This window comes from Selaginella moellendorffii, unplaced genomic scaffold (assembly GCF_000143415.4).
Source record: "Selaginella moellendorffii unplaced genomic scaffold, v1.0 SELMOscaffold_26, whole genome shotgun sequence".
NCBI classification, from domain to species: Eukaryota; Viridiplantae; Streptophyta; class Lycopodiopsida; order Selaginellales; family Selaginellaceae; genus Selaginella; species Selaginella moellendorffii.
In genome coordinates this window covers 603343-619723 of record NW_003314287.1, presented here as the reverse complement: position 1 = coordinate 619723, position 16381 = coordinate 603343, and the positions used below count along the sequence as shown (strand labels likewise).

General features: G+C 44.6%; 4 protein-coding genes across 4 annotated transcripts; 1 reads left to right on the top strand and 3 right to left on the bottom strand.

The window, feature by feature from the left end:
• Nucleotides 1–5874: 5874 nt before the first annotated feature.
• LOC9637733 (putative leucine-rich repeat-containing protein DDB_G0290503) lies at nucleotides 5875–8766 on the bottom strand. Its single transcript, XM_002974891.2, has 9 exons — nucleotides 8651–8766; nucleotides 8317–8586; nucleotides 8044–8256; nucleotides 7247–7987; nucleotides 7170–7198; nucleotides 6986–7116; nucleotides 6630–6931; nucleotides 6360–6584; nucleotides 5875–6305 (listed from the first exon to the last, which is right to left on the bottom strand). The coding sequence occupies exons 1-9, from the start codon at nucleotides 8723–8725 to the stop codon at nucleotides 5904–5906; spliced, it is 2388 nt and encodes a 795-aa protein (XP_002974937.1). The 5' UTR covers nucleotides 8726–8766; the 3' UTR covers nucleotides 5875–5903.
• A 448-nt stretch (nucleotides 8767–9214) lies between these two features.
• Nucleotides 9215–11284, bottom strand: LOC112348081 (pentatricopeptide repeat-containing protein At2g35030, mitochondrial-like). Its single transcript, XM_024680130.1, has one exon. It carries the CDS (start codon nucleotides 11282–11284, stop codon nucleotides 9215–9217), a length of 2070 nt encoding a protein of 689 aa, XP_024535898.1.
• A 41-nt stretch (nucleotides 11285–11325) lies between these two features.
• LOC9628790 (cytochrome P450 71A1) lies at nucleotides 11326–13343 on the bottom strand. The gene is made up of 3 exons (XM_002974890.2): nucleotides 13144–13343; nucleotides 12060–13087; nucleotides 11326–12003 (listed from the first exon to the last, which is right to left on the bottom strand). Exons 1-3 carry the CDS (start codon nucleotides 13151–13153, stop codon nucleotides 11383–11385), a joined length of 1659 nt encoding a protein of 552 aa, XP_002974936.2. The 5' UTR covers nucleotides 13154–13343; the 3' UTR covers nucleotides 11326–11382.
• A 252-nt stretch (nucleotides 13344–13595) lies between these two features.
• On the top strand, nucleotides 13596–16375 carry LOC9637732 (phosphatidylinositol/phosphatidylcholine transfer protein SFH3). The gene is made up of 14 exons (XM_002975075.2): nucleotides 13596–13795; nucleotides 13853–14192; nucleotides 14265–14364; nucleotides 14426–14692; nucleotides 14748–14825; nucleotides 14880–14981; nucleotides 15032–15081; nucleotides 15136–15235; nucleotides 15289–15345; nucleotides 15397–15489; nucleotides 15556–15763; nucleotides 15819–16117; nucleotides 16175–16249; nucleotides 16308–16375. The coding sequence occupies exons 1-14, from the start codon at nucleotides 13762–13764 to the stop codon at nucleotides 16329–16331; spliced, it is 1827 nt and encodes a 608-aa protein (XP_002975121.2). The 5' UTR covers nucleotides 13596–13761; the 3' UTR covers nucleotides 16332–16375.
• The last annotated feature ends 6 nt before the right edge of the window (nucleotides 16376–16381 follow it).

The following is a 16381-nucleotide window of genomic DNA, read 5'->3' as shown; positions in this document are numbered from 1 at the left end:
TAATTTTGAAATTGTAAAATAACAAAATAAACTAAAATAATATTTTTGAGAAAATATTATAGAGGTATTGTGAGTATCTAATTTCTTTTATAAAAAAGTAGCTTTATTAAATAATTATATAAATTAAATATATTCTCTGTGTTTTAAGACATATAACACTTGTGTGAGAAATAAAAAATCTTATGATAAATATTTTTTATTCTTGATTATAAAGTAATTTCTTTTACAAAGTATTTATCTGTTTTTATTAAAGAAAAATCTTTAAAATTATATAATAATTTGCTATATTATACAGTAAAAGTTAATTTTCTTTGATATTTTATATGTTTTTTTTATTTTAAAAATTTTAGATTGACATATGTAATATTTCTAAATTGCTTAGGATCTTTGAAAAGAAAATTAAAAATAAATAATATTAAAAGAAAATCATTTTAATTTCCTTTTCTAAGAATACATATTTATATTTGCTAAACTTTTGCTTAAAGTCAAACCCAGCCAAAGGTAAATTAAACCTTTACCAGATGTTAATCTTAACATATAATTTAATTCCCTTAGCACTAATAAAATTAAACCCAAAACTTCCATGATACCAAATGTAAACTTCTAAGTTTAAACAATCTCAACATGTGATGTAATTTTCTAGCCAACTAAAAGAGTTAAATTTGATACCTCTCTAATACTAAATATAACCTCATGAGTTTAGACTTCCCAAAAGGTTATATGGTGTGATTCCCCTAGCCAAATAACAAAGTCAAACCCAAAATTTTCTTGATACCAACTGTAGGCTCTTAAGCTTAGATTTTGCGAGAGGTCATCATTTAAACCCAAAAAAGCTTAACCATAAGTATCTTAAAACCTTTAACCAAGTGAAAACAGTATTCATAGATTTTTTCTTTCTATATTTGAACCTTTACAAATCGTCTTTTGAATTATTCTTTTTGGTTACTTACATATGGCCAACCACTTGAGATATTAATTTAGCTCTCACTAAGTATATCACTTCTTGTTCTACATCTGGCTATTTTAATTGGTAGGGGACCCTATTCCTTGCATAAGGCCATTGACACTATTTTGAAGATATAAGCAGCTAGTCCTTATAGAGGATATTAAGTGTATACCAAACCCTTGTTTCATAATGTAATAGGTTTAAAGTTCAACTCTCAATTCAAGTGTGAAAAGTTTCTTAAGAACTTATTTTTCTCCTCATAAGCTCTAAAAATTGAAATCCCTTGGAATGAAAGATTTCATAAACTTGGAAGGCTTTACAACGATTTATGAAGTGAAGTTGTGAATATTTTGTATATTAGTGCCTTTTCTCATATGCTTTGCATGATAGAAAGGATCAATTTCAAAGTTAATTTGTCCAAAAGTTTCTACAAAGTGGTTTTCAATTATTATCAAGATTCCACCACTTGCTTTGACAAGAGCTTCCATTTTCTTATAAGTTTATCCAGCTCTTAGATATTGATGACCACACAAAAGTATGACAAATTATTGAGGCTTATACTTGCATAGCAAGAATTAGAAGTTGATACAACTTTTATAGTGCTTATTGAAAGAATAATTATAATTTTCAATGGTATAAGTTATGGACTTTTGAGGACTCAACTTAATACTTATTATCTCAGTTAAAATAAAATATTGACTTTACAAAGCTTTGTTAGCTTCTATACCAAATCATAAGCAATCAAAAGAAATGGTTTAAAATTTAATTTTACTCTAGATTTTAGCAGCCAAAGGAGAGTAGCATTTAAATATAAAAATAAAAAGCCCATAAATAAAAGTGCATTCTTTTCTTTAATTAGTTAACAATTTTAGGAGGAGTTAAGAATATTTTGGTTTAAATAATATTATGCATGAAGCATGAACTCAGAAGCTTACACAATTTTTCTTTTTATAGTAGACAAAAACTCAATGACTATAAATATATATTGGGTTGTTAAAAACTAGGATAAGCTCAAGTTCAAGTTCTTAAGGCAATGAGATGGTGCAAGTGAGATGACAAGACATTTATAAAGGTGGTGGAGGAAAAAAATAGACAATCTAGAAATATTCCATATCAATTGAGTAGATTAGAAAAAATTATCAATTATCATTATGTAAACAACTTGATTTGAGATATAATCCATATGGGTTCAAGGGCTTATGAGGTGTGCACTTGCAAGAAAGCATGGTTGATTGTAAACAATCAAAAAGAATTTTCGATTAATATATAATCTTTTTAGAAATGCTAGAGGAAAATTATTATGTGTAAATTCTTGAATTTGGACTTCCCAGTCAGTTCCAGTCTAAAATTCTAGGAAAAAAGAGCTATTATAGATAAATTGCAGCATGAAATTGTGTTTGATGTGCCAAAGTAAATTTAAAAATAATCTAGATATAAACAAGATTATTGTATCTAATCTAGGTTGACACATTAGTATAATTTAAACAATTGATTGTTTGTATTATAAGTATGAGACTTTGGTAATCTAAACATACCTCTTCCCTGGATGGAGATGTTAAGTAGTTTTTCATCTCTCTGTAGAATTCTTCGATTGTCTTTTGAATTTTATTTGCTATACTTACAGTAGCAACTAACAAGCCATGGCACATATGATCATATATAGAGGCAAAATAGTGATGTGAGTGTGTACAAAGGCATAATAGTTATTGTGGTGGGTGTGACAGTGTTTGGAGGTAGCAAACATCAAGGTTATGGTTGTGGTTCATGATTTTTTGCATGCGGGCATATGGTATTAAACTATATTTGTCATCCACAATGTTTTGAATGTCAAAATTAAGGGAATTGTGCTATACATTATACCAATATATTATTTCCCTCGAATAATGTGTTCTAAAAAATGCATAAGCCCTCATGCACCTCCAATCTCACTCTCCAAACCCTAAAACCTATGCTTTCTCAAAAGTGTGTGACTCTTTCTTTCTCAATATGTGACAAAATATTTATATACACCCTTTCATTGTTCAACCAAGTTTATGATATTATCTCAAGTGTTAATTGATTGTGAGTTGTTAGGGTGTAATATGATTTTGATAAAAAATTCCTCACATTCCAAGGCATCCTCCTCTTATTGCTATCAAGCACTGGTCAAATAGTTGTGCTTAAAAATCTTCCATCTTTGCTATTTACGCTTTTTGCTCTCTGCTATAGAGCAGGAGCATGATGTTAAGAAACTCTTGATTCAGTTTCCAAAGTTATTTAGTCTTATTAATCAAACCAAGTCTGTGCACACTTGCCAAAGCATCCCCACTCAAGATGCTTATCTTGTCAAAAGTGGCATTTAATATCCTTAAAAGGAGCAAATGAACAAGTGTGTATAAGAGATATTTGACTTGGGAGTCATTTGAAAATCATGGTGGCAAACTAATAGGTTAAAATATTTTATGATAGTCCTCTGAATGATGTCACGTTTGCTAACTCATATCATATGGGAGGTAGCTAGTCAACAACCCAACGAGAGTGTACTATTTCCGAACGAGAACACGTACTATATGAAGAGATATCTTATATCGTGGTGGCAATGAAGCGATGATCGTAGCTGCAAAGGCTGTTTCAATGGCACCTGTTCGCTGAGGACTGCAAAGTTTGCAAAAATAACAGAAACGATCTTCTCGAAGTCCAACAACGTGCTCTAAAGGGACATTGCACACTGACATACACGACGGCTGGAGGAAGCTCAAGTCCCTTCCGGAATAGGGGCCTTCCTGTTTTGATCACAAAGGACAACGAGCTTTTCACAGTTTCGGTACGAGCTAGACACTAGGATGTTCATAACATGTTCCTGCCCGATGGTTCCACTTGATGGAGGCCACGTGTTGTGGTAATGCCTTTAGGAAGCAGCGGTAATCAGCACATTGAAATGCTTTGAGAGGGGATCAATATTTGACAAGCATTCTTCCATTTGTCTGAGCGGAGTCTGCTGAACACTTAGGCCGCATACAAGTGGGACAACAACAGCGCTACAACTCCCATCATCATCCACCTGCGGAGTACAAAGTGGATGATTTGGTGTTAGTCTGTTTTCCCCATCTTACGGTACATGGTTTATCTAAGGGGCTCTTTGCACAGTGGAAAGGACCGTATTGAGTGTTGCGGCAAGTTGGACCACAAGTTTATGAGGTTCAACATGACGTCCAACAAGCCGATCCTCCAAAGATTGTGCATATGCAACGGTTAAAACACTTCATACAAAGGGATCAGGTGCGGTTAATACCATCTACAGATCCGCCGATGCCTCCTCCTGATGTTCCTCCAGATCCCGGCCCATCTACAAGAAAACCCTGATGGTCTTCCATTATTCCGAGAGGAGGGGATGATGTGAGGGCCAAATGTACGGCTACGATGCCGTATATTAATATTAACGTAATGGGATTTTGGTAGCTGTCGGATTGGTTTCAATCCGGACCACTCGCTCTTGTATATAAGCTAGGGTTTTTGGGCTAATTGATATGTACATTTCTGTATTCCCTTTCCATATTCCATGCAGTCACAAATCTAGCAATTTATAATTTTATTTTTATTATTTAACATTTTAAAGTATTGTAAGGATGGATTCTCAACGCAATCTTGCTGTCTATGGTAAATTAATATATGTTGGTGTTGATAACTTGATATACTTTTAATATTTTCCTATTAAAAAGCTTCAATTCCACATGAAAAGTATTTATCTTGGAAAAAGCATTCTCCAAAACAAAATATATTTACTAAAAGGAAAAGCAGAAAGGTTCCATTGATCAAAGCAAGAAGAGAAAGAAAAACAAAAAAAAATCGATCACCCATTTTCTTTGTTGGTATTCAACAAAATCTTGGAAGCATTGTCTGCATAACTCTCAATCCTGAAAATTTAAACAAACAAGAGATGGGATGTACTTGACACCCTTCTCCTCTGCTAGCTTTAACAAGTTCCTAAGCAAAAACGCAGCAAAACTTCATCGTTCTTACTTCAACTGTTTTTTCTTACTTGAATTTGCAAACTACGCAGCACATTCTTCTTCACCTTAAAGTGGGACTATGGTATGAATAATCTGCTGCACAGGCAGCTGGAAGCCCCTGGAAGCATTGTAGGGCCTTCCAGCTGCCTGTGCCACAGATTATTCACACCATATGCTTATTTTGTAAAGTGGGTCTACAAGATCCCTATAGGGACTTGCATGTTCTAAAAGGTCAGGATCAAAAACAAAAACAAAGAGGAGTATCGAAGAAACTTTCATCTACTCCAGAGGTTGGATGTGGATCCATTGGAGGCAACGCGCAAAATGCAGTTTTCTTCTCAAGGATCCTTGTGAGGAAAACAAAAGAAAACTAGAACGATTCATGTCCATTTGGATCACAGAGTCTGGTTTCTCGGCTCTTGAGATTATTAAGCTCTTAGACTCTGTGAGAATGTAAATGGACTGGATACGGGTACTTGGACCTGCTGATCCTCAAAAGTCTTTCAGGTCTTCCGTCTTTCACATCCTCGAGGAGCAAGCTCCGAGTGCGTGTCCTCGTCACCAGCGGCACCCTGGACGCGGCCGCCAGGGCGTAGAAATTCAGCTCCGACCTCTGCATGCCGGCCAAGCTCATCTCCTACGTGAACAGCACCCTCGAGCCGTTACTAGTTCCTAACTTCTTATCACTGTCTCGATGGCGGTCCTTGCGTGTCTTGCCAAGCAGCTAGAACTGGACATCCAAAGTTCTAGGCACGCCTTCACGCCCTTCGAAGTGTAAACAGCGGGAATCGCGATGCCTAGCACGCGCTTGTGGATCTCGCCCATGCGACATACGTGATCCGGACGCTGACGACTTCCCCCTGTGTCGATGTATAAAGTTCACATTTAGGGCTAACAAGGATATTCCACATTTAAAAGGGCAGGCTCCATGGTTTAAGGTTTAGGCTTAAAGTTTTTACAGGTTTGTATTAGTAATATTTGCCTGTTCTCGTAGACAGCAGCTGGAAACTCTGCGACTTGAGTTCTTCCATCTCGAGCTTGGCTCGAGACATCTCTGCAACCATGCTTGCAATTTTCTCTTCGGCTTCCAGGATGGATTTCCTCGCGCGCTCTTTCTTTCGATGCTTGCTCCTCAGGGACTCACGGCTGCTCTCCTCGAGCCTCTGGCGCTGCTCTTGTATCGCTGACGCTGCCAAGTGCAGCGTCAATCGTTCCAAAGCTTCCTCTCGCTGCGAAAGTTGGTACTCTGTCTCTAGCAGCCTGGATTGGAGCTGGCTGTAACGCTGTCCAAGTGCTTCGTGCTCGACAGCTTCGATATTGAGTTTATTTCTCGCCGCTTGAAGCTCGGACGAGAGCTGCTCTTGATAAAGCTGCAATCGATCTATATGAGAAAAAAGAAAAACAAATTCAAAAGACCAGCATACCTCACGAGCTTCCAGTTTTGTGATCTTTACGCTCTGACTTTCCATTTCGCTCATAACACGCTGTAGCCTTGTGAGGACCTCGTTTTTCTCGAAAACAGCAGCGTCGGTTTCCTTCTGGCATGCTTCCACCCTGCTCTTCCAGTCGCTTAGAAGACAATCTTTATCGGCCAGCTCCTTTTCTAGAGCCTTGATGTTCATCCTTAGCCCTTTGGCTAGCTCCTCTGCCTGTGAGAATATGTCAGAACGGTTATAAAAGTAGAACTTGCTTACTTCGTTCCTCGAGCTTTTCCACTTCGCTTCGAATGAGGCTCTCAAGCCAGTATGTTCTGCTCGCAGTTCTGCCAAAGCATTCTCCGCAGTGGACATGTCATTGGCCAAACGCATGTTTAATTCCTGCGCGTAGGCTAAAGTTTTTTCTTTTATGTCCAACTGCTGAGAATGCTCGTCAGCAGCGCGAGACCGTTTTGCCTTCATCGCCTGGATCTCAGCTTCCAGGTCATCGTTTTGAGAGGGAGCTACACTCGAGTTTTTCGACAAATCCTCTCCAAAGTCAATGCTTGAGTGCTTATCATCTGCGTGGTTTCAGCTTGTAAGTGAGATAAAATGTAGAAACAATAGCTGCTTACCTTCGCTAGATGACAATCGAGATACATCTGTCTGAAAACCTCCAAATACTTTAAACAACCTTTTGTTAAGCTCGGCTTTATTGGAAGTCGCGTCAATGGAAATGGTTTTTTCCTCCGAAGGAACTTGAATTCTGTCGAACGAATAACATGATAAGCAGCAGTAATAACATGTTGCATGGCATACCTGTCCAGAAACTTGTCGTCCTCGCCTTGCTAAGAAAACAACACTGACGTTAGGCTCGAATTCAATAGACAACCAACCTTCTGATTAAGACGCGACTTCAGTTCACCGATTTCCGTCTTCAATATGAAAATTTCAGCATCCTTTTCATCTTTTGGAGGTTTCATGCTCGGCTTTCGCTCTTGAAAAATAGGAGAAAAATAAATGCTGGAATAGCCCTGCGGAAGACTTGCTGTCCAAGAAAAAGTCTCAGTCTCCGTTCTACAACCACCGCCGCAATCCGCTTCTTCCAACCTGTTACGAAGCCGTTGGCTTTCCAACTCGGTGACCTCCAGCCTCCGTTCCATTTCTTTGAGAACGGCTTGTTGCGTTTTCCACCGTTGTTCTTGGGTGGCTACCAACTTCAAAACTTCCGACTTGGTCTCTTTCTTGAGTTTCCACCATTTCTCCTTGTTTCCATCTGAATGTGTGGCATCAGTCGAAGAAGAAGAAGAAGCCTTGCTGTCTTCAGGAAAATCAAGAATCGTTTCCTTTAGAGCTTCTGTTGGCTCACTTCCTCCGTCTTTTTCAGGTGTCTGCTCGCTGATCTCTAAACGTGTCCCTGGGGCCCCCGCTTGCCGCTGGCTCCTGGCTTGTTCTACCTGGGCTTTAAACTCTTGCACACTGTTTTCAATCGCTTTCCTCGATATGTCATGCTTGGCCTTCTGAAGTTCCAGCAGCTTCAAAAGTCTGAAGAAATGCCCCAGCTCCACTTGCACCTCAAATTTCAAGTGAAGGCTTTGACGTTCATTGAGTAAGTTTTCCAACTTTCCAACAATATCCTAAAGTATATCAAACACGTTAGAAGATCGCAGCAACAAAACTTTCCAACACGTACCTGTGCCAGTTCAGCCGCTCCAACAGTGCTATAAACAATTTTCTTCCCGAGGGCCACAAGCTCGCTTCTGTGTCTTTGTAACTTGGCCTTCTCAAGTTGTAACAGCGTTGCAAGGTCCGACTGCTCCACTTTTCCGATCCTTAGCTCTTTCTCCGCCTTCTCGAAGAACCAGGCCCTCTCTTCGAGCAAAGTTCGAGCTTTCTCTTCCAGAGCCTGCAAAAACAAAAACGAAAAGGATAGTTCAGCTGACTGAAATGTTTTCAAATGGTGAACCTGGACTAGGATGTCTTCACATTCTTGATTTTCGATTTCTTCCTGAGACTCTCGCTGCTCGTCAACTAACGCCGGCGCTGCCACGGCCGCGTCATCTTTCACTTGATCAATCTGAGGAGGAACCAACACGATTTGTTCTCCGAGTTTACTTTCCAATCCATCCCCGCTACTTTTTCGCTGATCTCTGTCTAGCTTACTTTCGTAGTGATCTTTGATTTCGAACCGTGACTGTAGAAGCGCAATCTCATCAAGTAGGAAACGCACTCTTGTCTGGAAACAAGAATTTTTCTGGCATAAGTTTTCGAGGAAAACGAGGAAAAGAGGGCTTGTTCACCTGAGAATCGGGAGGATTGTCAGTAATTCGCGTCCAGAAGGTTTGCTCCTTGGCCTCCGCTGCGATAGCTCCCATCGAAACGATAAACAAGAAATGTCGATCCGATCGAGAAATCTCTCATCCAACCGAATGCCTCAATGCCGCTCCCGGCCAAGAAAGATAAGACGATCAATCCCGAAAACCTAGTACCTGTGTCGCCGCTGGCGCTAAGCGCGATGGAGGAATCCACACGCAGCAGCATGCAACAAAACCGCCCGATCGAGAGGAGATGTTATTGCGACTAGATCACGAGGATCCGTTATCGATCCAGCTCCAGCAGCAAGGCGGCAGAGCCACGCACAAGACGCTCGTGTGGAGCAAAGGAGGGAAGCGAGAAAGAGAAAGAAAAGAGGGAGGAATTCCAGTAGACGGCGGGGAGCCCAGGCAACCGCGCGATCTCACGCCAAATGTGAGAAACCATCGCGTCGCCATTCCATGTCATAATAAAAACCGGCAATTCCGCGTGGGAATCTGCCGGCCGGTAAGCTTGCCCGGGCGCCACGTCGGACGCCCCAGACAATAGGCTCACGGAAGATTCCCGCCAATGGAGTTGGCTAGAAGCGAATATGCCGCGCTATTGCTCGCGTTTAAATCCAAAACGCTCTTGCTAGTTTCCACGCCTCCTTGGCGATCAGTGTTGCTTCTGCTTCTACACGCGCCCAGCAAGCACGTCCAATCTAGGGCATCTGGCACGAAGGGCATGCCCGCGATTAGGTCTTGGGCATCGCCCACGTACCCCGCGCGGCCTAGAAGGTCAACCACGCAGCAATAGTGCTGCTTGGTTGGGTTGACTCCATAGTCAACTACCATTGACCGCCAGCCGCTCCGCCCGTCCCAAACCCTACCGAGCTGGCTGCTGCCTACGAGAAAGCACACAAAGGAGATTCCATTTGGTGGGAGGATTAGTGGGATGCTGAAGAAGGAATCTAGGGCATGGGTAGGCTGGTTGTGCTGTGTGTATGCCGCCAGCATTGCGTTCCAGGAGGCTGTGTCTCGCTCCGGCATGGAATCGAACAGGCGACCAGCTGCTGCAAGATGCCCATTTGAGGTATATGTCGTGAGCATCGAGTTCCAAGCAATAAGATCTCTCTCTGGCATTAGACTGAAAAGGACTTTAGCTTCATCTACACAAGCATGATGAGCGTAAATACATAACAATGTCGTCCATGCGACTAAATCTTTACAAGGTAACTGGTCGAAACACTCTATGGTTAAGTCCAAATTGCCAAACTGCGCTACTGATGTGAATAACAAGTTGAAAGACACTGGATCATGCTCAGGCATTCTATCAAATACGTGTTTTACAGATTCATAAGGGCAAAGAGATTTGGAATGAAGAAAAACTGTCAAAAGCGTGGTCCATGACACGAGATCTCGCTCCTTCATAGCGTCAAATATTCGCATCGATTCCTCAACATCCCCTGCCTGGGCATATCCAGTCAGCAAAGCGTTCCACGTGGCAAGAGTGTGGACCTTGAGCCCCCTTGAGAGCGCCGCCAGCTCGTCAACCCCACCAACCAGGGCATAGCACATCAGCATTTTGGACCACGTCACCAGATTGCGCTCCTCCATGGAATCAAACAATCTCCGCGCCTGGTGGACGTACCCCTTTTGGGCATATACTCCGAGGAGAGTATTAGACGAGAGAGCGCAGTGCCGCGGCATTCGATCAAACAGCTCCTTCGACTCCTCCAGTAGATCGTTCTCCACAAGTGCCGCAACCATCGTTGCCCAGGAAATTAGATCGCGCTCCGGCATTCGCTGGAAGATTTCTCGCGCGTAGCGAAGATGCCCGTTGAAAGCATAGGCGGAGAGCATTGCTGTCCAGGCGATGAGATCTCTCTCCGGCATGCTATCGAACGCGCGCTTGGCCCCGACAACATCCCCGCTCAAGGAATATCCCGTGAGCATAGCCGTCCATGCCACGAGATTCCACTCGGGCATGGAATTGAACACGCTGCCTGCTGCTTTGACGTCACCGGAGCGTCCGTACGCGCTGAGGAGAGAGGTCCATGAGAAGAGATTCCGCTCGGGCATTTGATCGAACGTCTCGCGAGCGTTTTCCATTTGCCCTCGCTCGGCATTTGCAGCGAGCATGGCAGTCCAGGCGACGAGATCCCTTTCGGGCATTTGATCAAAGTGGTATTTAGCGTCATCAATATTAGAAAAGGTGGCGAGCACTGTGAGCATTATCGTCCAAGCTATCAGATCGCGTTCTTGCATCGTATCAAAAAGCGTTTTTGCTTCCTCGTGATGCCCGGAGAGGGCAAATGCGGAGAGGAGAGCAGTCCACGATCCGAGACTCCACCTCGGCATTCGATCGAAGACGCCCTTGGCGTTTGAGAGATCGCCGCTGCGCGCGTATATGGAGAGCATGATTCCCCAGGAGAAGGAGTCCCTGTCGGCAATGGCGTCAAAGATCTGCCGCGCCCGCTCCACGCAGCCCAGGCGCCCAAACATCTGAACGAGCTTGTTGCAGAGGAATGCGTCAAATTGGAGCGAATTTCCTGGAATCGATGCATAGATTTCTCGCGCTTGGAGAGGCGACTTGCACGATTGGATCTCTTCCAGGCAGACGCTTCGCCTGAAGAGCATGGGATGGGTCCAAGACGCTAAGAGAATTCTACACGGAATGGTGACTCAAGGAAAGGTTAGATTTTAGAATGCTCAACTCTAGGCTAGGAGTGGAATGCTCAATTCCATGCGAGCACCTCAACTGGAAGTCGCGGAGAAGCCATGGCTTTGAGCGGCGTCTTGACCCAGATGACAGCGCCGCCAGCTTCCTCCAGCGCATTCTCCTCGGCAGCACTCCAGTGGAAGCCGTGGATCAAGTTCGCGAGTGCCAGCTGAACAGTTCTAAGCCCGAGCCCCATCCCCGGGCACGCTCTTCGTCCCGAGCCAAACGGAAGCAGCTCAAAGTCCTGGCCTTTGACGTCCACGGAACTGCCCAGGAACCTCTCCGGACGAAACTCGAGGGGCTCGTCCCACAGCGCTGGATCTCTCCCGATGGCGTAGACGTTGACGAAGGTGGTGGTTCCTCCTAGAACTCGGTAGCCCGCTAGATTGGATTCATGCGTCGGCATGTGAGGGACGAGGAGTGGCGCCGGGGGATGGAGTCGAAAGTTTTCCTTGATAATGGCTTGGAGATAAGGCAAGCGCGGAAGGTCGGCCTCGTCCACCATCCGGGAGCGTCCAACCACGGCGTCGAGCTCGTCGTGTGCTTTGCCCAAGACGCGCGGAGCACGGTGAAGGATCTCTGCCAAGGCCCACTCGATCACCGTCGCGGATGTATCAGTCCCGCCCGATACAAGCTCCTGCGCACGCCAAGTAAATCCATCAAGCTCTAGGCATTCGACTAACAGTGGCTTACTGTCATGGCAGCTTTCACTATGTCTTCTCCTCGCGGGTCCTCCGCCAGAAGCCCCAGCATCATATCCATGATGTCTTTGCTTGACGTCGATGTGTTCTTCTCGTTCTTATGCTCGTCGATGATCTTTTGCAGGAACTGATCCTGCTTCGCGTGTAGCCTCCGGATCCAGTAGACGCTCCAGTCGATCCACCTGAGGTAGGAAGGGAGCAGCGCGCTTATGCGAAACTGTAGAGCGGTCTCGGACAGCTCCACCAGGATGGCCTTGAAGACGCTGGCCTCGCTCGAATCAATGCCGTGCAACTCCTCTCCTTGGTGCTGGAAGTACCTCTTGTTCATCAAGATCCGGGTGATGGTGTTGAAGGTGAAGCATGTCAAGAGGTTCCTCATGTCCACGGCCTCATTCCTCTCGTGTGCTCTTGCTAAGCCTGACAGCATGAGAGAGAGCTCCTCCAAGCGCAGCGGGAGGAAGGAATCGATTCTTTTCGAGGTGAGGAGCTCCACGCTGTAGAGCCTCCTCAGCTGCTTCCATAAATCGCCATACGGTGCTCCTCCCATGAGGTATTTGTAGAACCCAATGTTCATTCCGACGTTGGAAGGCCTGGAAGCGAACGTTGCGTCGTGAACCCTGAGTACCTCTTTCGCCAGATCGGTGCTGGAGATGACCACGGCATGGCGAAAGCCGAATCGCAGCGAGAAAATGGGGCCGTGCTTCTCGGCCAGTGCTTGGAAAGATTGGTGAGGGAGTTTGCCCAGGAGATGGAGATGGCCAATTAGCGGCAGGCCGGAAGATGGCGATGGTGGCAAGGGCGGCTTGAGCCATGACTGGCGAAAGTAGAATCCGAGAAGTGGAAGCAAGATCAAGATGAGCAGGATGGAAGCTGTGAACACATCCATATGAAAGGAGCGGAGGAAAAGAATGGCAAATTTATGACGAATTTTGCACGAGCTTACCAGATCGATGTGAAAGCTGAGGAAGCGCGGATCATCGAAATTTTTCCATGTGGTCTTGGAATCGAACACGCGGCCTGCTGCTTTGACGTGGAGAAGCATTTGATTAAACATCTTGCGTGCTTTTCCAGTCTACCTTCCGGCATTTGCAGCAACCATGGCAGTCCAGGCAAGACGATCTCTTTCAGCGATTTCTTCCCAAGGCCCTCCTCAAGGCGTAAAAAGCTGTGAGCGCTGTGAGCATTACAATACAAGCTATTAGATCGCGTTCTTGAATTGTGTCAAAAAGATTTTGTGGTTCCCGCCCACAAAGGGCAAACTCCACGATCCGAGGCTTGGCATTTGAAAGATCGCTGCTGAGAAAGGAGAATGGTCCCTGCCATGATCTGCCGCGCCCACCGAGGCGCCCAAGCATTTTTTGCAGAGGAATTGGATGCATCGATTTGCTTGACGCAGTGATTGGCGCAAAGAACCCTAATTCACAAAACATAACGGTCGACACGCCGGTGACGTGGCGCTTTTTGGGCTGTTGGTACCCGACGGCTCGCCGCAAGTCTTGTACGATTGCGGGGGAATAGGGCAGAACAAATGCCGCTTAGTTTCCATGTCGCTGGAAACGGATGATGATCGCGCTGGCTCTTCCGGTTCGTTGGAACAATCTCGTTGTGCTCGCCCGATCATAGCTCCTGGCGCCTAGATTCTTCGTCTCCTTTGTCCAGGGATGCCCCCCTCGCGGCGATGAGTTCTTCGTAATATGGAGGAACCACGGGCGCAATCGCAATCTCAAGGTAGGGATTTCTTTTCTTGCATTGGATCTTGGGGTGAAATGTTGCTTCGTCGTTTAGATGTCCCCTCTAGCTCAATGAAGCCGCCTCCTCCGGCGCTGGAGGATGCGCGAGAGCCTGCCCGGAGTAGCAGCGGATTGACCTCTCCGAGGTTGGAGAAGCATAACAGCAGTGGCAGCAAGAAGGGCAGGAGGAAGGCCGCGCTCAAGGCTATCATCGCTTCGTCCAAGCTCAAGCAAGCACTCAAGAGGAGGTCTAAAATCTTTGATCGGAGGCAGTCCATTCCCATCCAGGACATCCGCGACGTTGAGGAGCAAGTCATCGTGCAAACTTTTAGAACTACACTGGTGTCCGAGAATTTACTTCCCGAAAGCCATGACGACTATCACGAGCTGCGAAGGTACTCGTATACTCTAATGCTTGCGATGGATGGTTTTCGAATTTTTGTATAGTTCTAATGTTAATCCTTCAGGTTCTTGCGTGCTCGTGGACTTGATATTGACAAGGCTAAACTGATGTGGTCAAATATGCTGCAGTGGCGAGCGGAGAACGGGGTGGACACCATTGGGGAGGTAAATGATATCTCATTGTATATCTTTTTGTTACTGTGAGGAAAACTTCGTTTGTGTACAGGATTTCGAGTTTGGTGAGATCGAGGAAGTGAAAAAATACTATCCTCAAGGTCACCATGGGGTTGACAAAGAAGGGAGGCCCATTTACATCGAGCGCTTGGGAAAGGTTGAGCCCAACAAATTGATGCAGGTGACAACATTGGACAGATACTTGAAGTATCATGTTCAGGAGTTTGAGAAGCTTTTGAGAATCAAGTTCCCGGCATGCTCGCTTGCAGTTAAACGGCACATTGACTCCGGAACAACGATTCTGGATGTTTCTGGTGTGGTATGGGTTTGGAATTTTTCTTTCTAGTCTCTTAGGTAATCCACTTGTCTTGCAGGGTCTCAAAAATTTCAGTAAGACTGCACGGGACCTTATTATAAGAATTCAGAAAGTTGATGGGGATAACTACCCGGAAGTAAGTCTGTTGCCTTTAGTTTTGTGCTGAAAAGAAACATTTTGATTGTTGCAGACTTTGCACAAGCTTTTTATTATCAATGCTGGTGCTGGATTCAGGCTGTTATGGAACACAGTGAAGGGGTTCCTAGATCCCAAAACGACTTCTAAAATCACTGTGAGATAAAACTTACTGGTTACGCCCGCAGAAACGTTGTTACTTTCCAGGTTCTAGGATACAAGTACCAGCCAAATCTCCTGGAAGTGGTGGATGCAAGGTAATATGTGAAACATGATTGTATGCATAAATTTGACGTGTTTTCTTCATACAGTCAGCTGCCAGAGTTTATAGGTGGTACGTGCACATGTCCTGGAGAAGGAGGATGTATGAGATCTGATAAAGGACCTTGGAAGGATCCAGAGTTATTGAAGGTAAGTTTTAAGTTGGCAAGCACGCCCGTGAAGTTCTATTAGTCCTTTTCCAGGCGGTAATGATTGGCAAGGCAAAGTATTCAAGACAGGTTGTCAGCATAAATTCTCAGGTAGAAAAACACCTTGTTTCTGTCGGAAGGTTTTGAGCTTTTGCTCTTTAGACCGGCGAGAGTGATGCACCCCCCGGCGAGGTAGTCGGGTCCTCGACGCAGACGCTCGCAGAAACATCGCGAATGCAGCCCGTCCAGGAAGAAGTATAGTACCTTTGTATCCCATTTCATTGTTGGTTCATCTAACTCCTGTTCTTAATTTTATGACAGATAGACGGCATTGCAAGGAACTTAGGAACAGATGATGTTGTGGTGGTAGACAAGATCGTAGATTCACCAGCGACTGGGACTTCTTCCTCCGAACAACAAACCGAAAGCACTACAATAGACGACAGTAAGGTTCAGAAGTCTACACCGGAGAGCAACGAAACTCAGCAAAACATGGTGCCAAAAAGAGCATTACCAGCTCGAAAAAGAGGTACGTCTTACATGTCTGCGTATGCTACTAGCTGATGAACCTCAACATTTTACAGATAGTGACAGCTTTGTTTCAGTTTTAGTCGGGTTTTTTATGGGAATCTTAAGCTTTTTTCGACGGTTGATTTGGAGGGAGCAGCAATTACAAGAGAGCCCTCGGCCAGTCACACCTGCTGAACCTCAAAACGTGACGAAAGGGCCCAACGTTTCTGTCGTCCTTAATTCTCGAGTGGAAGACTTGGAGAAAAAGCTGACAGAACTAAGCAGTTTGCCTTTGGCGACACTTCCTCCAAAGCAGGAGCTAGCTGCAGAACGCATCAAGACGCTGGAAGCGGACGTCGCGGAAACTAAGAAGGTTTAGCTCGAGTTTTTAAATTGTTTTTGCAGTCGAATACTCACTTGCTTGATGCAGACTTTGGGCGACGTACTGGTAAAACAGACCGAACTTCTAGAGGCTTTAGAGCGGCTCAAGGATTTGAAGTGGATGGTAAGGAAGTGCTCGTTTTGATTTGTCTGTACGCTTGACATCTTTCCCGAAATTGCAGAAGAAGGTACAATGTTGGTGCTAGTACTTTGTTCTGTTGTAAATAGTGGTGGAAGGGAATGCGTTTTTTTCATC

Coding starts and splice junctions, on each gene's coding strand:
- LOC9628790 (XM_002974890.2), bottom strand. Junction 12,004..12,059: donor TAGTGAAAGCTGCCATGACA/GTAAGCCACTGT, acceptor TGGCGTGCGCAG/GAGCTTGTATCGGGCGGGAC.
- LOC9637732 (XM_002975075.2), top strand. CDS start 13,762: ATGGAGGAACCACGGGCGCAATCGCAATCTCAAG. Junction 13,796..13,852: donor GGCGCAATCGCAATCTCAAG/GTAGGGATTTCT, acceptor TTCGTCGTTTAG/ATGTCCCCTCTAGCTCAATG. Junction 15,490..15,555: donor TGCAGCCCGTCCAGGAAGAA/GTATAGTACCTT, acceptor ATTTTATGACAG/ATAGACGGCATTGCAAGGAA.
- LOC9637733 (XM_002974891.2), bottom strand. CDS start 8,725: ATGGGAGCTATCGCAGCGGAGGCCAAGGAGCAAACCTTCTGGACGCGA. Junction 8,257..8,316: donor GTGAAGACATCCTAGTCCAG/GTTCACCATTTG, acceptor TTGTTTTTGCAG/GCTCTGGAAGAGAAAGCTCG. Junction 7,199..7,246: donor AGTCGCGTCTTAATCAGAAG/GTTGGTTGTCTA, acceptor TTGTTTTCTTAG/CAAGGCGAGGACGACAAGTT.
- LOC112348081 (XM_024680130.1), bottom strand. CDS start 11,284: ATGCTCTTCAGGCGAAGCGTCTGCCTGGAAGAGATCCAATCGTGCAAG.